Genomic DNA, 20,145 nt, shown 5'->3' on the forward strand with positions numbered 1-20,145 from the left:
GAATAATAGCAGATATCCAACCAAGAACCAAAATGAAAAAATCTAACTGCTGATTTTCTGGAGCATTTTCCCTCCAGTGACAGAAGGATACCATGTACTGTTAGTTTTATTTATAAATAACACTCAGAAATTGTGAAACCCAGAAGAAAAAACAGATGCAAATGGGGGAAATCATCGGCTACTATATGAAGAAAATAGCTAACAAGTGCAAATACACTTTTTCTCTGTAACGGTTTTAGTGATTCATAATAGTTTCCAATTATTTACTACCTGAATAAATGACAGCTATAAAGAGAATATATTCATTTTCTAGAAAAAATACCTATGAGTGTTAGGCATGAAAAAGTTGTTTGAGGCAAGAAAATTGCACACAACTTGCTCTTACTTCAGCTATCACCATGCCAAAGATGTTCGGTTTTCAAGACTTTTAATCAAAATTAAAGTTCTGACACACTATGGTATGCTATCAAAACAGAAAATAAAGACAAACACTTTGGAGTTTGCCTGTATTACATTATTCTTTAATATAAATGACATATAAGTTTTACAAATTAGAGAGATCGACCTTGGAGTATTAAGAGGCTGCAGAAGATTCTTTTAAGGTGACATTTTTATTGAGTATATGTTTAACTTTGTAGATTGACAGTAGAAATGTGCAGCCTACCTTTGATGTGCTTGCTACCCACTGGTATGGGTTGAAGAATCCCAGTTTGCAGAGGGCTTCAAATCACTCTAAGAAGACATACTTCTACAAATGATGTCCCAGCAATGTCCAGCTAGGCCTTGAAGTTATTTCACTTCATATTTTACTATATTTATGATTTTGCTTATAACCTAAATTCCACATATTCATCGGATGAGGAACCTGCATATCTCTACTTGACAATTAAAAACATTGTTTAAAAAACAAAAACAGTAAAGGATGCTGACAAACGTACAATGCAGAACAAGTGAACAGCGAACTGTATTATTTTTGGTTTAGATACATACATGGATTTATACCAATGACTGAACCCTAATACCATACTCTGCAAGGCAGTCTCACTGAAGTCATTAAAACTGCTCTTGTAACTAAGGTGAAAGGAATTTGCCCTAGAGAAATTTAGTCATTAAGCTCCAGACATAGATTACAGGTTTTGTACTGCAGACTACTCATTATTTTGTTCAATAGGATTATGTTAGGCTAATCCAGAATAGCATTGCTCTAGACGAATGGCAAACTTTAAAGAACTATGTGTACAATATGAATTTATTATATTTTTCCCAAAATAACGACATTAGCAACAACTTTATTTGCCTCTGCTAAATAGATACATTCAGAATTAGCTTAGTGTTATAGTGGATATTTTTAAACCTCCAGGGCTTGAAATAAATTTAAAGGACGTAACTCTCACCTTCTAAAGTCTCAGGATGATTCGAGAGTCTTTTTTCCCCTCTACTATTTTTTTTTTTGTGTGGCTATAAAAATAACCTCAATCACTATCTTTTTTTTTTTGTTTTTTATATCATAGTTTGACAAATATTTACTCTGAATCTCATATACAGTGGAATCTGAAAACCTGTAGCATTCAGCAAACTGAAAAATACCACAGAAAGCATGCTGGAAAAGAAGGCTGAAATAAGTCAGTTTAAAGCACAGTTGGCAATTCTTTTTGATGGTATGCTTGATCTTGTACACCTGTAATGATTCATTTATTCTACATCAATGGATCATCTCCACTTTAAAGTGAAGTTTCTGGTATTTGGCATTGTTAGCAACAATTTTTTGAACAGGCCTATTACAACAGGTACTTTAGCTGAAACACAACCGAACCCCATCTTCAGACATCTATTTGTAATTTCCAATCTGTACTGCAGAGCGTTCATGGATACATCGGAAAGCAGAGGGCTGGATTTCCCAGTACTGCACGGGGTTGCTGAAGAGACTCACACCAGAATAGCTAGCCTTTTTGGTGTTGTAGCCAAGAGGGCAAAAGTCGTTGATACCAATTGAAGCAATTTTGTTGTTATGAAGATAGACAACCTGGAAAGAATAGAAGTACAGAAGTGAGAAACAGAGCTACCGTGGCAAATAAGGTAAATGATTTGATGTCAAATACTTGGTATGTATTGTGCAATGTTATATGGAGTAACAATATATCCTTTTTTCCAAACAAGTGCTTGATTCTGCTTACCTTTTGAAATATCTAGAGTATACCCATTTAGAAATAATTTCTACAGAAAGAGCAGAAACTTTGCAAGTCAATCTAATAAAATTACTGTCATTTGATTGTAGTGTAACCAAAAAAGGAGTCAAAGATGTGGAATTATTAATACAGTGCTGTGGTTCAGAAGCATGTGCTGTATATAAAGAATGTATTTGGTGCTAACTGGTTTCTCTCCAGCTCTAATGCTTTCACTCTCAGGACTGCAACTGTACAGGACTCAGAGCCAAAGTAATAATTAATGATGATTTAAAACAGCTGATGAATATTACTTTGCTCCAGAGTCACTATTTCTGATTAACTTTCCCAAGCTACATGCAAGTGGTGATTTACATTTGGGAGTCTTCATTCTTTTGGAGCTTTATTTCCTGTAAAAACTTAGCCCAAGTGAAGGTAGATTTTAACTGGTTCCAAGAAGCCATATTTCTAGCTCTCCAGACACACAGACCTCAAAAATACTGCTGATGTGAAATGCATATTATGTTTCTTTACCTTCCTGAAGGTATAGCTTTGTGAGATATCAAAGGGAAAATGTCACTGAATAGAACTGAAAAAAAATCAATAGAAGAAATGTTCTTTGAAAGCATTTTTTGAGTAAAGAGGAAATCAAAGTACACAAATAATCCCATATTTGTTGCATCCCCTCAGACACACAGAGATATGAATGCACACCTCCAGATCTATACACCTCCATAGCCACACCCACACAAAAATCAGAATGAACCTTCCTGTTGTTTGCAACTTTTCCATGCCTATTCAACAGTTTAAGAAACTTACATCAAGTTACCTTTTGCACAAATACTGTGTATGTTTCTGTTCAAAACTGAATAACCACACAAATACCACTCAGAATCTTTCAACTATTGCTCTCTGAGGTAGTATGATAAACTTTACCTGGATATATTTGTGTTCACCCAGCCCACCAGGTACTCTGGGAAGTTCATTGTTGTTCAAATGGAGCTCTCTCAGGTGAGGTACATTGTTAAGAGAACCATTTTCAACTGAAGAAATAGTGTTGAAGCTGAGACCCAATCTGAAAACAAACAAACAAACAAACAAACAAAAATATGTTAAACTTGCTCACTTAACCATCTTTCTTGAGTTGATTACTTCTATACACTACAGTTGTAGAACAGACCAGCCTAATTTTCAGAATTATGCATGAGGTACAGAGTCACCATGGAGAACAGGTTTAGATAAACATATTTAAGTAAGTTTGACATCTGATGTGAACTATCATAATTATCATGATATCATTCAACTTGTGCCCATGGTACTGCATACTTTCATGAGCTATATGACTAATCGCACTGTAAATACATACTGTGTACCTCCATAGGCACCAACCTCTGTTTGAAAGCTGAGTAAGAGTTTCTTGCGTGACTTTAGGAGCACCGTCTGTAACATTCTTTGTCAAACTACGTAACCCAGGGTGACCAGAACTGTTTAGTTTAAATCTTCACCACATCCTTCTAATGTACTTATGTAGTTAGAGCCATGTTACAGACTGGAAACAGGACCTGAGTCATACGTAATGACCTGCTCAGCAGGACACAGAAATGGGACATACACATTTTTCCTAAGTTCCAGTCCAGAGCTTTCACCACTAAACCATGCTTCCTGCTTTATACATCCATATTCTTGGTTTACTAGCACAATTTATGTCCAATTTAGAAAATCTGGTCCTATCTGTGTATTTCTGTGTTAATACTATTTCAGTTTGCAATTACCAAACTACAGAATTTTTTCAAGAGACTCTCATAAGTTACAATGCTCTGTGTTGCAGTAAGGAATTCAGTGGTAATTCTGCAGGAGTTGTCATCATCAGGAGTGTTGTCCTTGAAGAAAATTATTTCTATAAAGGCTAAATTTACTTCATCTAGTTTGCTTTATCTATTCTCTTTAAGTATTTTTTTTAATTTTGAGGGAAAAATGCTCCAAGAGTTATTAACAACTGAATCAATTAAAGAATTTTCTATAGGTAACCAGAATCCTTGTGATAAAATAATTTGCTGTGGATGGGTACTTGTAAAGAAAGTCCGATTCACAGTAATCTACTACCTGTAATTCTTTGTGGCTTGTGCCAGCTTCAAGAGCCAGCATCTGGACCTAGTATAAAATCACAGAACTAAAAATTCTTGTTTGATTTTTATGGCAGAGATGGTTCCAGAAATAATGCTGTCAAAGAATGGAAATGCATTTTATAATTTTCCTTTTAAAAATAAGCAGTCAAAGAAAGATCTTGCTAACTAGTATTATCTATAATACAAATAGTCACAATCATACCAATTTAAACATTGCGATGTTGTCAAACTATGAAATGACAAAGGAGAGCTTAATGAGATCTCCCACTGACATCAGTAGGGATTTATTTCATTCAGAAATCAGTTCACTATATCCCATATCTTTGCTAGAATTTTGTCAGGAAGAATTTTCATTTAAAAGTTATTAGAACAAAATTCCTTTTGAGTAGAGTACATCAAGATTTAGTAAATCTTGGGGGATTTGATCCTACAGAGCAATTAGGTCTGAAGTTCTACAGAATGTCTACTAAGGACTTCAGTAATGGGTCCTTATAGTGAATGCCTTTAAAAGGATTGGGAAAAGAAATAAAAACATTTTGGCAGAAGGCTATAAACTCTTGGTTGACACATATCTAAATACATGCACGTTATATAAGCAGATGTGTCACACCTAGGGAGACCAGCATGAATAAAGCAGGTCTGACTTTCATATTGTCTGTTCAAGCAAAAGTAACCCCTTTATGCACCATAAGGATGGACAAGATCCAACTCAGGATTAGCTCATGAAGGGAAACTCTTTTAGGGAAAGAGCAAATTTAGAGGAGTCTGTAGAAAAGTGGATCTAACTCCCACAAGCAGTGAAATTATAGGTAATTACATCTCATCTAAATGTGTTACAAACTCTCAGTCACTTGAGGCTGTGTTTATAAATAAAATAAGAAAATATTAGTGTGTAAAATACAGGGTGATTAAGAGTGTTAGGAAACAATAAGGTCTTCATCTCCTTTTTCCTAGGGGAACAAAAAGGGAAGAATTTGAAAAATCACTCTTGTTTACTATATTGGCATACTATTTCCTTCAATATTAGTGAGTAGGTAACATATTTCAGTGTTTTAGCTGATCTAGTCACAGTGTTCTAAATCATTGAAGAGCATCATCAAAAACATATCTAAAAACTTAAGAAATTCTCAAATGTTTTTTCACCTTCTTTTGCCTCCAACATCTCTGCTTGCCCATTCGCACTTTTTTTGTTATATGCGCTTAGCAAACTTCATGCTGCTCAACATCATCGTTACTCAGGGCTCAATGCAACCTCCACTGTATGGGGATAGACCTTTTCAGTAAGCTTTAATAGGCTCTAGACTTTAGTAACATCAGCTGTGTAATATGTATATCCTCCGTGGAGCTCATTCCTGCACAAACCCAGTAAAGTCTTTGTTGGGTTTACATTAATGAGATTTTTTTTTCCACTGCAGCACTATATGAAGACTTTGGAAGACTTAAGAGTAATTTTTCAAGGAAAATAAACAAACAAAAAGGACAAATATTGGCAGTCTGCTAGAACTCAAGAATTTAAAAGAGAATGAGCAGTAGGTCTACACTGAGCTCTTTTACAATTCGAAACACCTTAACACAGTCAGAAAAACTACCTGTTTCTTAAAGCCTAACTGTGCTCTAGGGCAACTATTAGACTGTTGAGCATGTGTTGACATGATCCAGGAGGAGAGTGGTTTGACCTCATACTGATGTTCCTGAAGTCTTAGATGTGTAAATAAAAGCTACTTTTCAGTGGCTTGTTTCTGTGGCATAAGGGGTATGCTGCCCCTTAGATTTATCCCATATGCCATCCTGGAGCTCTCCTGTAGCTCCCTCCTTTCTTCATGTTTGCTCTGTTATGTTCAATGCCTTCCTTTTTCACCAAATATGTATTCTGCCTTATTTTTCAACTTTGCAAAAGAGGATTTCTGACTATGCTTGGGTTGCCTGCTTAAGTATGGGCCAGAGAGCAGTTTAAAACTTGGTGCCTGCCCTGAGCAGCTCCGCATTTCCACACCACCATCAACAGAGTATCTTGTTTCTCCATACAGTACAGCCACAATGGAAGCAGCCCAAGGTTAGATATTTTTAGTATTCCATCAGCATTTGCTGTATAAAACTTTATGACTTAAGAAGGACTTCCAACAATATTGTCCATGTGATGTTGCCCATATTCTCCAAGTGTGAATGCGAAAAAGCAGAAAAATTGGGTCATCTGCAGTACAACTGACTCACCCACACTTTTCTCTTCCAGTAAAGTAAATTACTCTCTACCTGAGTAGTTATGATCTTATTTTGGTTTTGGAAGTTTCCTTTATCATTTCTGTGGAGGATGTTACATTTTATACTAAGCCTCTATCATTAACAATAACATTAACTGCTTCATAGTCCCCTAACCCATAATTATGGTATTTATATTTTTTCACTAAAATCCAGGAGCAGGATTTTATTGAGCAGGGATAAATCTGTGATCAACTATGAACATCAGATGTGAGTTGAAATGCCTTATTTTACAAGCTCTAGAAAGCTGTTCTAAGCCTTATCACCTGGAATTGCCAGATTCGAAATACGTGTTAAGTTACTATAAACTTAATTGCAGTGAATTGCTGTCCAAGCTACTATAAACAGTGGTAAATTTAACTCCTGTTGCTCAGTAATCTTTCTTTGATTTCTGTTGTCTGCCTTCCTTATGACAAGCAGAATGATTAAGATGAAGATCCAGGAATTAGATCCAGTAATCTGACTAACAGTCTTTTAGATCAATTACACTTCTATTTTCACAAAAAAGTCTTAAAGTATCATAGTATGAAAATACCTTGTATTAAAGGTCCATTTTATTATTTTAGCATGTTATCTAATGTGAACTACTTCACAAAGGATTCTGTATATCTATAACTGCTCTTTGGGCATTCTCCTTACTTTTTCCTACAGTTAGAGAAACTTAACAATATATTCACAGATTAGCAAGGTACAATCACCATGAAAAAATGACACTTTTTCCTTTATGTTGTATGATTTTTTTTTTTGTCACTTTCTTGGACTCACTGCAGACTTGCCCTTCTTGAGAAACAGAGGAAACACTGTAACAAGCAGTTTTGGTTCCCATGTGCTTTTTTCTTCAGGTTCCAGAGGAAATTGCATAAGTAATGCAGTGTCCCAAGAAAACTGCATAAACCAAAGATGGAAATACAAGGAAAGCAACATGACAGTACTAAAAAATCTAATTATTGCTCTCTTTATCTTGAGTCCTTTTTTTTTTTTTTTTTAATCAAAGAAAGAGTTGTCCTGGGCATACATCACTCATAATTAAAAGCAGCTGGAAAGTGGTGTTAGGAAAAAAAAGTGTTTTGTTCTCTTAAATCAGTACACAAGTCCTTAGAAGTTTTCCTGCTAAGTTATGTGCTGATTCAATGATGATAACACTCATGAAGACCAGAATAATGTTTTCTAATTGTGTGTGTGGTGGTTACAATTTCAATTAATATTTTATACAAAAAGAAGAAATGAATTCTTACTTTGCCAAGTTGGTGAGTCCAGACAGACCTTCAGCATCAATTTTGCTGATTTTGTTGCCATCAAGGTGAAGTTCAGTAAGGGATGGGGGAAGGCCTGAAAGAGAGAACTCAAATTACTTTTGATAAAACTGTATTTTTCTTTTAAAAGGACTTGTGTTATACTGAGGCTCTTTGACAGTAACAAAAAGATTTTTACTAGACATAGACAAGAAAAATTAATTGAATGAAACAAGTAAGTTTCACAATCAGGGAAACTGAAAACAGCTAGTAACAATTTATTTGACATGAAATAAGACAAAGCTCCTAAGGTCATCAAAGAACAGCTAATTCTTAAAAAACAGCTGAATGAAATTCTTCCCAGATATGAATTCTAGCCTTCATGATTATGTAAATGAGGTATATATAATAGTAAAGAGAAAGAACCTTCATTTTAGCCAGACTATTCACATACATAAAGCTACAAACATGTGGCACCTAGATATTTAACAAATAACAGTAGCAGAAAATGAGATTATAAAGATGAGGTAAAATAATTTTAATATTATTTTAGGTAGCGCACATACTAGTTTGCAAATTGTGTTTATCAGGAAAAAATAATTGGAACCAAATATTTTAACTATCTGAGGTCCTTCAAAGGAACATCCAAAACAGGAAATGTGGGAAGAAAGAAATAACAACTAGTATTAACTTTCAAAAACTTTTCAGCTATTTCAAAACAATCTGCTGGCTGAAGTATGAATAAATTGAATATAATTTCCTCTGGATTTGAACCATTCTAGTTTGTTTTGTTTTGGGTTTTTTTAATAGGTTATATTGAAGCTGTTCTTATTTTATAGCAATTTGCAATGAAGTACTTTTAAAAATAGCAAATGTTTCTCTTTTGTATAGGAACAGTATTTTTGGCTTCAAACCCACAGACTTGTGGAGGGATGATTTTATGCTTGAATAACTTCAGTTAATTCTACATGAGTTTACATCTGTATAAGGTTGATCAGGCTCACAAACCATGGTTGGAGGATGAAAACATTCTTTATATTCCAGCTATGAGACAAGAAAAGCAAAATAACAAAAAATGGTTTGTTTTTGACAGTGCACTTCTTGTGGAGCCTCTCATAATAGAAAAACAAAATTTTCCAAACCAATAAAATTCAACAGACCAAAAAATGAAGTAGTCAAGTAATGGATACTCTAAAGACTGACTCAAAAGTGTTCCATAATACTTTTTTTCCATCTGACTAGAAGTCACTATATTATACTTGTGCAAATCTCTGAAATACTCATTGAATTTCTTACCTTTTGGAATGCTAGTAATGTTGGTGTCTGCAATACGGATGTAGGAGAGCCTCTTCATCCCCTGAAAAGCTCCATTTTCAATGCCTGAACTCTTGATTGGATTGGTGCCTAGTTCTGCCAACAAAACATGGTCATGAGCTGTGCTGCAGTGTAGGTACCTATATTCTTCAGGTCAAAGCTAGTTTGAGATACAATTTATTAGAGCATTTCTTGGCTTTCTACATAAAATCACTGATTGAACTAAAAACAACATCTTGAAAAAACATTAAGTTGATTTTGTTATAATTTCTCGTGCTCGTACCTAAGACAATCACTTGATTCAGTCCGTTAAAGACAGCTTTCCTCAACTTGGTGATCTCGTTCTCATGAGCCCGTATCTCCTGAAGAGACTTTGGCATGTTTTCTGGGAGCTCCTTCAGGTTATTCTTGGACAGGTAAAGTCTTTCCAGTTTCTTCAGAGGAGCAAAAGCTAACGGGCTTATTTTGCTGATTTTGTTGTTAACAAGGATCAATGCCTGTGGAGTAATAATGAAGGAGATCTCAGGTGACCACTAGAGCAATTATTTTAGGAATTAAACATGCAAAAAATATTATTCTTTTCTAGTGTCTTTTGGTGTCTTCTGATGGCCAATGTGGTGAGCTGAAGAAAATGAAATGCAGTACTAAAACAAATAGATTAAGAGCTTCTGAAAGCAATAGAAGATAAACAAGGCCTACATTACAAATAAAAGTGTTATTTCATTGCAGAGGTATATGCAGTTTCTGTTAACATCCATAATTTATATCCAAGAATAAGTACAACCTTTCCACTTGCAAGCTGTGAAGAACAAGTCATTCACATAAAACCAACATTATCAATTTTATTTGCTTTTTTTCCTAATTTTCTTTATTCTGAGGATACTTTTATACCTTTCTCATTACCACACAACCGTCCTAACCAGTTTTTCCTGAACAGAAAATTCCATGACTGAATACAGTGAAGGCACCGTATGTATATCATGTATGTATATCATCACCTCTTTGCTTTTAGTCTTATAGACTGCACTTATTAGATTTCTGTCTGTTAATATCCTCATTTTTGCAGAGATATAAGCTATTTTTTTTTGGTAAGCATAACTTGGTACGGACAGGGAGCAATTTGAAGCATCATACTCTAAGTTCTACAGTTAGGGATCATGGACCATATTCATTCTGCCTACTATGTATGTGCCTGATCTAGTCCTCATGATTGTGATATCTAGACTCAGGATAACCCTAAGCAAATTAGCTCCCTATAGTGTCAGCAGAGAAATCCCTGTTACATGTAATAGGTGGTCTCCGTATTCCTCTGAAATTTTACATTATTGCTAGTTCTCTTTTTCATTAGCCAACCATGACGTAAAAAGAAAGAAGAAAATCCCATTACCATCAGAACAGTAATGCAGCTAGTGGAAAATATTTCAGATATGATACGTATGAGAATGAATCTTATCGTTCCATCTGTTTGCTATCTACTTATCAGACTTAGATAAGTTTGTGCAGTGAATTAGGTAAAATAGGCTGTATAAATACAGATATGAATATCTATTTATATTTATAGCTAGAGAATAGCTATAGAACGTGGTTTTTCGCTAACTCCATTATGCTATTTTAAGAAACAGAAGACAACAGTTCCTGTTAAAACACAGTCTGTTTCTTGGAGGAAAATTGAGCATTCAGCTCTTTCCACAATCAGTGCAGTATTAAAACAGTGCCAAGAATAGTATCAGCATCTATAACAGCACCTCTCTATCATGAAAACTGAAAGAGAGGTGAGAAAATGACAGTTTAAAATGGTACTGGATGTGTGTTTTTTTCCATAATGGACTCCCCTTGCAGATCATCGTGAGCAAAGCAAGCAGTGTGTTCTGTATACAGTTTCACTGAGTATGCATAAAGCTGAGCATATCTGGTTTTAATTTAGTATGCTAGCTAGCAATAACACATTTGCAAGATGAGGTAGAAAAGGTCACTCACAGTTCAGCAGAGTACTTCCCTAAAAACAAGCTTCTCCTAAAACAAATATATTGGTCAGTGGAAGCCATGGCCCCAGATCTCTTTTATTTGAACCTGAGCTATAGGAAGTGCCATGAAAAAACACAGGGTACACACAGAGTGTACTTTTCTGAGAGTCACCATTGCCAGAATGGTAATACAGATGTAGATTCTGCCCATAGCATAATACAGCTACCCATACAATACTAGGACATGGGAAACAATCCAGTTATTATGAGGGGTACAGCTTGAATTATGCAGATGAGTCTCTTTCATTGTTTTCATCATAACAACTAAATAACTGAATGTGCTACTGTTAATTACTTTTTTTTAATTTTTAATTTTTACTATGGATTTCTTTTCCATAGATATCTAAGTCAACATTCAATGAGTTTAGACCCATCTTATCAGCACTTGAAAGTTTTATCCTGATTCCTGCTTTGTACTACTCGGTCATTTATTTCAGCTAAAATCCTGCCTTACATTTTTTCTTTTTCATTTGATTTGATTTAACTTTGTTGCTTTTTAGATAAAAAATGTTTGGGCTATGATTATCACAACTGATGATCTGATGTGAAACATTTCTTGATAGAAATAGGTATGTATACATTCAATGTAAATACATGCAATGTAAATATTCTCTGAGTAGTTGATGTTAAGAGCATTGTTAGAACTCTTCAGAGCAGAACTGTTAGTCCTGTTCAAAATCAGAAATTATCTATGTATCTAGCTTTGCCAATGCTTTCTCCTGAATATGATCATGTTTTCTTGGGTAAGCACATAGAAATGCTGTTTTACTCAAACATTCAGAAAGTCTCTCGCTTAGAAATGATGGTATCTATGAAAGGTATGTTTAAAAATACTGATTTCACAATGGGAATGAATGTATGGTGGTGTAAAGTGGGAAGGTATCATAAGCCTGTAGTTTCCAACTTTTTGTACTAGAATATCATTTCGCACTTAAATCCCACTATGCAAGTCCCTGCTCTCGGTATTTTAAACATGCATGATTTTTCCAGTGTTGTGCAGCTGTAAAGAAGAAAAAAATAAACCCACACATCAGAATTTGCAAGATTTTTGCTGTCTCCCAGAGCAACAGCAGATGATGAGGATAACACACCAGCATAGCACCTGGCAAGCCATACCCCTGGGCTCCTTTTCCACTTCACAATAACTCTATTGTATGCAAGACTTAAAGAACTAAGTTATTAGCCTTGGAGAAATGCTGTTTACTTTCCTCAGAATGTGCCCCGTATGGTTTGCATGTAACAAAAGTTAAAACAAAACAAAATAAAATTAAATTAAAAACTCAGGGGAATTTAGAGGTCAGTGAAAACAGGAACTAGAGGAGAAAAACCTAGGGAAAACATCTGCAGGCAGTCCTATAGAGGCAGGGATGCTAGGCAAAAACATGCCACATGGACTAGCTATCCTGAATAAAGCCCAGATGGCATGAAGGGGCATTATATTCTTCTTGTTAAAGGACATATAAAAACTTTGTACAGGGCAGGACATACTCAGAGGGAAAAATAAGGGTCAACGTGAAAGTGCTGAAAGTGATAGAGTCCTTACCCACAGATAGCACTTGCAATGCTGCTAGTATGAAACGATCTGGCAGAAAACTGACAGCCTAGAACCAAGCTACAAGAACTGATACTTTTATTCAAAAATCTATCTTCTTCCACACTTCCATTTTTAGCGGAGGGAAAAAGATATTTCTTTTAAAATAAATGTACTCCCCCCCCCCCAAAAAAAAGGGTCGAAGCATATCACCAATTCACAATACAAAAGGCTGAGCACACAAAAGTACAGCTTTCAGCATGACCTGGTATGGGTGTGAAGATTTAGCCATAGATAAGAAAAGAGGCAAGAAAGAAAGAGAAAATAAAGAGGCCCAAATACATCAAGTATTAAAGACATCACTTAGTCAGTCTTAGAAGGTTCATAGCAATTTCCTACGGGTAAGAGAAAAATGAGCTTACATCCTCATTTTCGTGAGATAAAGCCTTTTTCCCTTGTCATATATAGCATGTAAACATTACAAGGTAAACATTGACTCTGTTATAATACCTATGGACTTCCTTATCATCACCAGCAGTTTAAGTGGTGCTCAGAGAGGAAAAAAAGTCCAAGCTTTGCTCCAAAGATGGCTTACTTTTTACTGAAACACCTCTGGTATTAGTGTAGTCAGAAAAAAAAATATCACTGTATGACAGGAATAGATGCTGGCTCCGTTGAAGTCAGTGGGAGTCTAGCCATTTAGTTCCCTCTGGCCTGGTTTCTACCTCAAATATTTATTCCCAAAACAAAAAGGAGGATTCACAATTCAGGAAATTTTTGGAACACTTCTTGGCAGACTTTTGTCAAAATACACCCTGACAAACTACAGAGGGAGCGCGTAGAAATCATGTAGGAACTAGCACAGGATTTTCTTCCGGGGGTTACGAAAACGTATAATTTTTGCCCTGTCTGGGAGTGGGGAGCAGGGGATTGTATTTTTTTGATGTAATTTTATTATGTGAGAATCTCAGGGGATTGTTCTGAGGGTTTTTCATCCCTACTTCTGTTCATAGTTTAGAATATCTTGAAGTGAGAGCCTTGCCAAAATCAGAAGTGAACTGTAAAATGATCAGCAAATTGTTATCAACCATAATATGTGGTGAGACATCTGTTTTGCCAGCTGGGGATGGTACTCTTACCTAACATCAAATCGTTAATGATGCATGCGTCCTTCAGGGTTTAAACAGAAAACTCAACCCGCTGACCCAATGGAATTTCTTTAATTTCCTGGGTTATGTATTACATTATTACATGTTTTTTATTACAGTTCTTCAAGGAACAGTAATGCCTTAAGAATTGTAAGCTCAGGAGTCAGGCATCCAAATAAAAATAATAATAAAATTCATCCTTTTTGTTTGCCTTACATTTTCAGTTGTTAAGTTGTACTCATAACCTGGACATACAGCCAAGCTTTTCTGCCAAATTATTAGGAGTGGATGTACACTTAGGGGAAAAAAAAAAAAAACAAACCTAAAACCAACAAAGAACACAAAAAATATAAAATGGAACTTGACTTTCTTCTCTAATAGTGTTATACCAGGAGACAGAATTCTACAAAATAAGTCTTCATTTTAAAATTCATTTAAAAAATCATAAACATTGGTAAACTTCAAGGAACCAAGAGCCCCTGAATCCAAGGAGGTCTCTGAACAGAATTCCAGATGTTATGTCTCCTGAAGGGCTCATGATCTACAGTTAAGGCAGGAAAAAGAAAAAGGTATAAAAAACCATGATGGTGCAATTATTCTTTATATGTTGTTATTTAAATTATTTGGTAGGGTTTGGTAGTAGGATCAAGGGGACGTATCTGAGAAAGGCAAGGAAAAGGGGATGACATAGGAACAAGAAGGAAGAGATGAATGAACTGTGATGGGAGATGGCAAGGCATTGAAACAACAGCCTGTCAGAATAAATGAAAGATGACTGTGGAAAGCAGTTTGATCACATCCACAGTACCTTGTTGAATAATCTCGCAAAGCCAAGGAGCCTGCTGCAGATCTAGTCTGCGTGGCGTTTGAGCTCTCACTGATAAGTCTTGTGTAACATGACTTGCACAGATGACCAGGGAGCAGCTAGCTCTACATTTCTGTGCTCCAACAAAACAAAAACCTAATGATCTGGAGTTTTAGAGAATCTTTCAACCCTGTCCTTGTCTACTGAGGCAAGCAGTTTGGTCATTCATCTTATCACAATTTATTTGTTTATTTTTTTGTTGTATTCTATAAAATTTCCTTTTTTCATTAGCTTCTTACGCTGACTCTCTCCAGAATTTTAAGGACCTCAAAGTATTTTCTTCTGTTGTTTTCCTCACACAGACAGATTTTTACCCTCTGCACATTAAAAATGTTTTGCATGCACGTGGTGTGTTGCATGCTTGTTTCAGTGGAAAATCTCATTGTGTTTTAAGCACGATGCAAAGGAGAGTCTGAGGAAATGACAACTCTCTAAGGGAGTGATGCATTTCAGAAAGATTAATTTTTTTTCCTCAGAATATTTGTTAGAAACCTACAGCTACACCAAGTGAAAAAAAATATTTAAAAAAGGTATCTCTCAGTCCTGTTAAGAATGTCTGCCATTGATGATAGTGGGATTTGAGTTCAGAGGTAGAAACCAGACAGAGATATCTGTCTAGTTTTTTACAGTATGCCGGTGGTTACTGTTTCTTCATTTTAAGATTTGCAGAGCATCCTGTTTACTTAACTTCTCTTTTAATTATGCCTGGGAAAAGGGGACTGAAGCTGTAATGAGTCATCAGAAGACTGTTCTTTCATTAAATTTTTTTGATCTGTTAGGAGCTTTTCTGTATCCCTGGAAGATGTTCTTAGACTTTTCTTCAGTTAATCTGGGCTCTTGTCCTTCCATAGGGAGCCTTCTTTTGATCAAAAAAAAAAAAAAGAGTGCATGAAACATTCCTAATGCAATACATTATTTTTCCATTTGATATTACTACAAAGAGTGTTTCAGTTTATTTGCCCACACATTTAGTGTTGATAACCCCTTAGTGTGTATATGGTCATAACCTTAAGTCCCAAGTTTAAATCTTTTATCTCTTTTGTGCAGGTCTCTTCTTTAGGTATAAATACAACTGGTTTTAGCACTGTTTTATGCTCAACCATAGCTTTGCATAGTTCTGCCAGCTTGAATTAAGCAACGTTGCATTTGATTTCAGGCCAATGGCACATTCATCTTCTTTTTGCGGTGCTAACACTGTGTCATTGACAAAATCCTGTTGGAAAAGCATGCAGTCACTATTCTGTTGTTTGTTCTGTTCTTACAGTGATCTAATACACAGTAGTTTCTTTTACCTCTTTTTCCAAGTGCCAGGTGTTATGCTGGTTTGCTTTGGCTTTGCCACACAGCATGCCACTCCATGTGCTGTTTTTGGAGTCTCCTCCTTCACTCTGCATGAGGGCTTACTCATGTAGTATTTTGGATTCTTTATTGTGTCCATGGGGTCAAAGTACTGTACTCTATCCAGAAGTGTCAGTCTGCCTGGAAAATTCTGACAGTTTCATAGAAGATTTTTTTCCTGGCTTTTCCAATAGTGCTTCGCTGATTGTTTTGCCACAGGTCTAAATCATAAGCAAATTTTTTACATAATATCAGACAGTTTTCTGAAACCGCAGGACTCAGTCCTTGGCCCTAAAAAAAAGACTGTCTTCAATTCTTTCCCTATTCTCCCAAGTCCTCTGGTAAGAAATATATCTTATCTTTTATTTTTAAATAGTGTGAACTCTCACTGAGCTTTTATAGTTCGACGTTAATAGTTTAGCCACTTTTTCCTGGATAAATTTAAAACTATAAAAATACCAAGTGCACCGAAACTGTTGACTCTGATGTTTTCTGGCAGTCATCTATTATTTGCAAATAAATACTCCCTTAGTTGCATCCTTTTCTAATTGCTTGCCATATTTCCAGAACTGCAAATTTTAGCTGCTCTTTTACCTACTCAGGAAAATTTTCTGATACAAAGAATATTTTTGTAGGTACTAATTTCTCTTTCATTTCTGTTTCTGTGTATTGTGCACTCAGAGCATAAGCAGTTACATTTGTGCTGAAAGAGAAGCCATGGGAAAGTTATAGGTAGATCTTTTCTCCTTACTGCATCTGGTTTTTAGTACAAGTTGAACTTTAGGTTCAACCCAACTTGATCATGAAAATCTCTTCTAAAACTATTATAGCTATGTTTGGTGATGTCTATAGGAACTAGGAAGGAATTTAAAAGGAATATTCATAAGGAATAAACTGAATATACTGTTCATTTTTTTCTACATCTATGAATCAAGATCTATGTGTCAGCAGTTTAGATTGGCTATTAGGAAAAATTTCATCACCGAAAGGGTTATCAAGCATTGGAACAGGCTGCCCAGGGAAGTGGTGGAGTCACCATCCCTGGAGGTATTTAAAAGATGTGTAGATGTGGTGCTTGGGGACACGGTCTAGTGGTGGACTTGGCTGTGCTAGGTTAACGGTTGGACTTGATGAGCTTAAAGGTCCTTTCCAACCAAAACAATTCTATAATTCTATGAAAACTGGGATTTAAGTAAACACTAACACAAGCCATGTTTATCAGGGAATATAATTAAAAAGCATATACATGAGAGATATATATATATATATATCACACACACACATATATCTCCTTAAAACAGAAGTGACAATGTAGCTCTGTCAACAGCAAAGCTTTTGAGTTATATTTATCTAAAACCAACATTCTCCTTTCACTATGACTCTGAAGAATATTTAACTGCAAGGTGGGGAATGGGAATCATTCCCAGATATTACACAAGAAGAAGAATGATGCCTGCTGAGAGTAAAGATTGTGCCTAGTTACATAAATGTACTGCATGACTAAATTATTATTTTGGGGAGAAGATGAGAGGATCGGTTTTTATTCTTGAGTAAATCCAGGAAAACTGAATTGTTTTGAAGGTTACTCATTAAAACTTATTTTACTGTTGTCACTCTTCTTTATGATTTCCACTGGTCCATAAGCATGTACTGAGTACTTCTGGGAGTAAGACAAATAAATAATCTCTTCCCTGAAGAGTTATCTATTTAATTCACTATTAAATTTTATCTGCTGTAATAAAAGAAAGAAAAAAAATCCATACAGTTAACCTCAATGAGATGACATAGTTCACAACAGCTTAACTCACAGCAGGAAGTATAAGAGAGACCTGAGCTGAGTGCCAAGTAGGCAGAAGTTACTGAGGGCAGTGCTTTTCATCTGCAATAGCATGCTCTAACGCATTTCATGCAGTGTCATGAAGAAGGATTACGAAAAGATTAATTTCACTGACATGACTTTTCTTTTCTCTTAGCACCTTGCAGATGATATTCACTGAAAACACAGGACTTATCTCCAAAATGGAAGAAAACCAAAACAAATAGGCAGGAATTAGGGTGTCAAATCTGTTCAGTAGCCAAGCAGAGGAACTGAAAAAAATTTTGGTGCAGAAGTCATCTCATTCTAAAACCAAGTCAGATGAAATGTGATGTAGAAGCACCTACTTCTTTTTGTTGACTGTAGAAGTTATCTATGTAATTAGCTCAAATATAGACACCTATGCTAAAATTAGGTAAACATGAACCTCATCATGATTTAGTCATGCTGCTCCCTCCACTATGGACAGACTGGCATTGTGCCTGTTCCTAGAAATTTTTTAAAACTTTTCTTCTTGATGTTACATTAAAACAAAAAAAAAGGAATTTGGAAGTATTTAAGGAGATAAATGTTTATAGGATTTTTTTTTCCAAGTATGAGTGGCTGAGTGTAGATTCTTGTTTGAAACAGTTCTTGTTTGGTTGGCATCATGAACGGATAAAAAGTGGGAGTTGGCTTTTGGGTTGTGAATGAAAACAATAGAATAGAATAGAATAGAATAGAATAGAATAGAATAGAATAGAATAGAATAGAATAGAATAGAATAGAATAGAATAGAAAGAGGCTGTGAAGAGCCAGGAAAGCAAAGCCAAGTATTTTATATTGGTTATAATCAAAAAGGATCAAGTGGAATAATATACAGAATAAACTGAGTTGGTGAAAGGCTAGAAAAATAATATTTTCAGAAATATGCCTGAGTTGGGGTATTACTTTCAAAGACAGAGAAGTAATAGCCTTTTTCTGATCTGGAAAGAAAGAGATATTTCAAAACAATTGAGGCAAGACTATGAGGTATGAATTTTAAGATGTTGATTAAAAGTATAGAAATAAAGGAGGAGGACCTCAGACAGAGAAAGAAAAATTTTGAAACAGAGGAAGGTAGTTGTCTGATGGAAACTTGGAAAAGAAGAGGTGAACCAGAAAAAATGGCAGTCACAGAAACCAGGGAAGGAAAATATTTCAGCAAAGAGGAAAACAGACAGCAGTGTTGGAAGAAACTGGCAGGTAAAGGAGGATGAAGATGGAGTTTTGCTAGAAGGTTATTGCAAAAACACAATTTCTTTGTAGTGCAAGGGGCAGAAGATTGATTTGAAAAAATTATTGAACTAAAATTAGTACAGAAAAACTGCAGACAAACATGGTATATACAAATCTCCGGGAGCTCAGAGGTGGGAGGTGAGGGAATACAGTAATGAGTGAGTGACGTGGCAGGGTTGAGATGTATCTGCTTTTTAAATAGAAATATCAAAGTCACTGTGCCAAAGGGATTGAAAACGTAAATAAATAGGTGAGAGAAGTTATGATGGAGACAGGAGACTGAATGGATAGGAGACAGGTATGAAGAGCTGAAAACAGGTGAGAAACTTCTGTGGTATGAGAAGAGAGTTTGGAAGAGAGGAATGGGAAAGGAAATAAATGGGCTGGGCTGGTGGAGGAAGATCACAGAGCATTTCACCAGTTTTCCTTAAAAACCTGAGTACTAGGCCAAAACCACATTTTCTCCCCATTTTTTTTGGCAAATGCTACTTCATTTATACACTTACATGAAGATTCTTCAAGTTCTTGAAATCTCCTTCTTTAATTTCAGTGATTTTGTTGTTCTGTAAGTCCAGCAGAGTTGTGTCGGGAGGAAGGTCTTTTGGCACTTTTTCCAGACCTAGGGACAGTGAAAAGAATAAACAACTAACTTTGAAAGAAACTTTGAACAGGGGTCAGTACTTTTCTTAGCAGCATTTACCCTTCAGTAAACACCATTTCTAGAACTCATTTCCTGAAGAAGCTTATGAAGACTTATCGGAAAGTATTTCTGTCTCCAGCCAGTCAAAGGGAGTTTTATTTTGCTATGGCAAATCAAAATTTATTTATTCACATTTCCATTATGCCCTTTTCTGAAACAATATCTGAGTTATAGTTTGAAGTAAAGGATTGAGTTTGGGAAAATTATTTCTAACACGTTTAATTCCACTGAATTGTGTGAATAAAAATTGCTTTCAGAAAGAGGTATGGTATTTATTAATTTCACTGTGCCTTAGCTTTTGTGGACAGAGAACATTTCCTGCTGTTTAAAAAGTAGTAGGCTTTTTTGAAAGAAGTACAATAGTTAATTATAATCA

General features: G+C 35.5%; 1 protein-coding gene across 2 annotated transcripts in view; it reads right to left on the bottom strand.

Moving 5' to 3' along the window:
• Positions 1-499: 499 nt before the first annotated feature.
• Positions 500-20,145, bottom strand: part of DCN (decorin) — a 39,610-nt gene continuing 19,964 nt past the window's right edge. For both annotated transcript variants that reach the window (XM_068402055.1, XM_068402056.1), the window contains exons 3-8: positions 19,576-19,688; positions 9,374-9,587; positions 9,073-9,186; positions 7,780-7,873; positions 3,099-3,237; positions 500-2,023 (exon numbers count right to left, since the gene is read on the bottom strand). In XM_068402055.1, coding sequence (XP_068258156.1) covers positions 1,829-2,023; positions 3,099-3,237; positions 7,780-7,873; positions 9,073-9,186; positions 9,374-9,587; positions 19,576-19,688 — 869 coding nt within the window. In that variant the 3' untranslated portion in view covers positions 500-1,828. The remainder of the gene's footprint in view (positions 2,024-3,098; positions 3,238-7,779; positions 7,874-9,072; positions 9,187-9,373; positions 9,588-19,575; positions 19,689-20,145) is intronic.

This window comes from Nyctibius grandis, chromosome 5 (genome assembly GCF_013368605.1).
Source record: "Nyctibius grandis isolate bNycGra1 chromosome 5, bNycGra1.pri, whole genome shotgun sequence".
Taxonomy (NCBI): domain Eukaryota; kingdom Metazoa; phylum Chordata; class Aves; order Nyctibiiformes; family Nyctibiidae; genus Nyctibius; species Nyctibius grandis.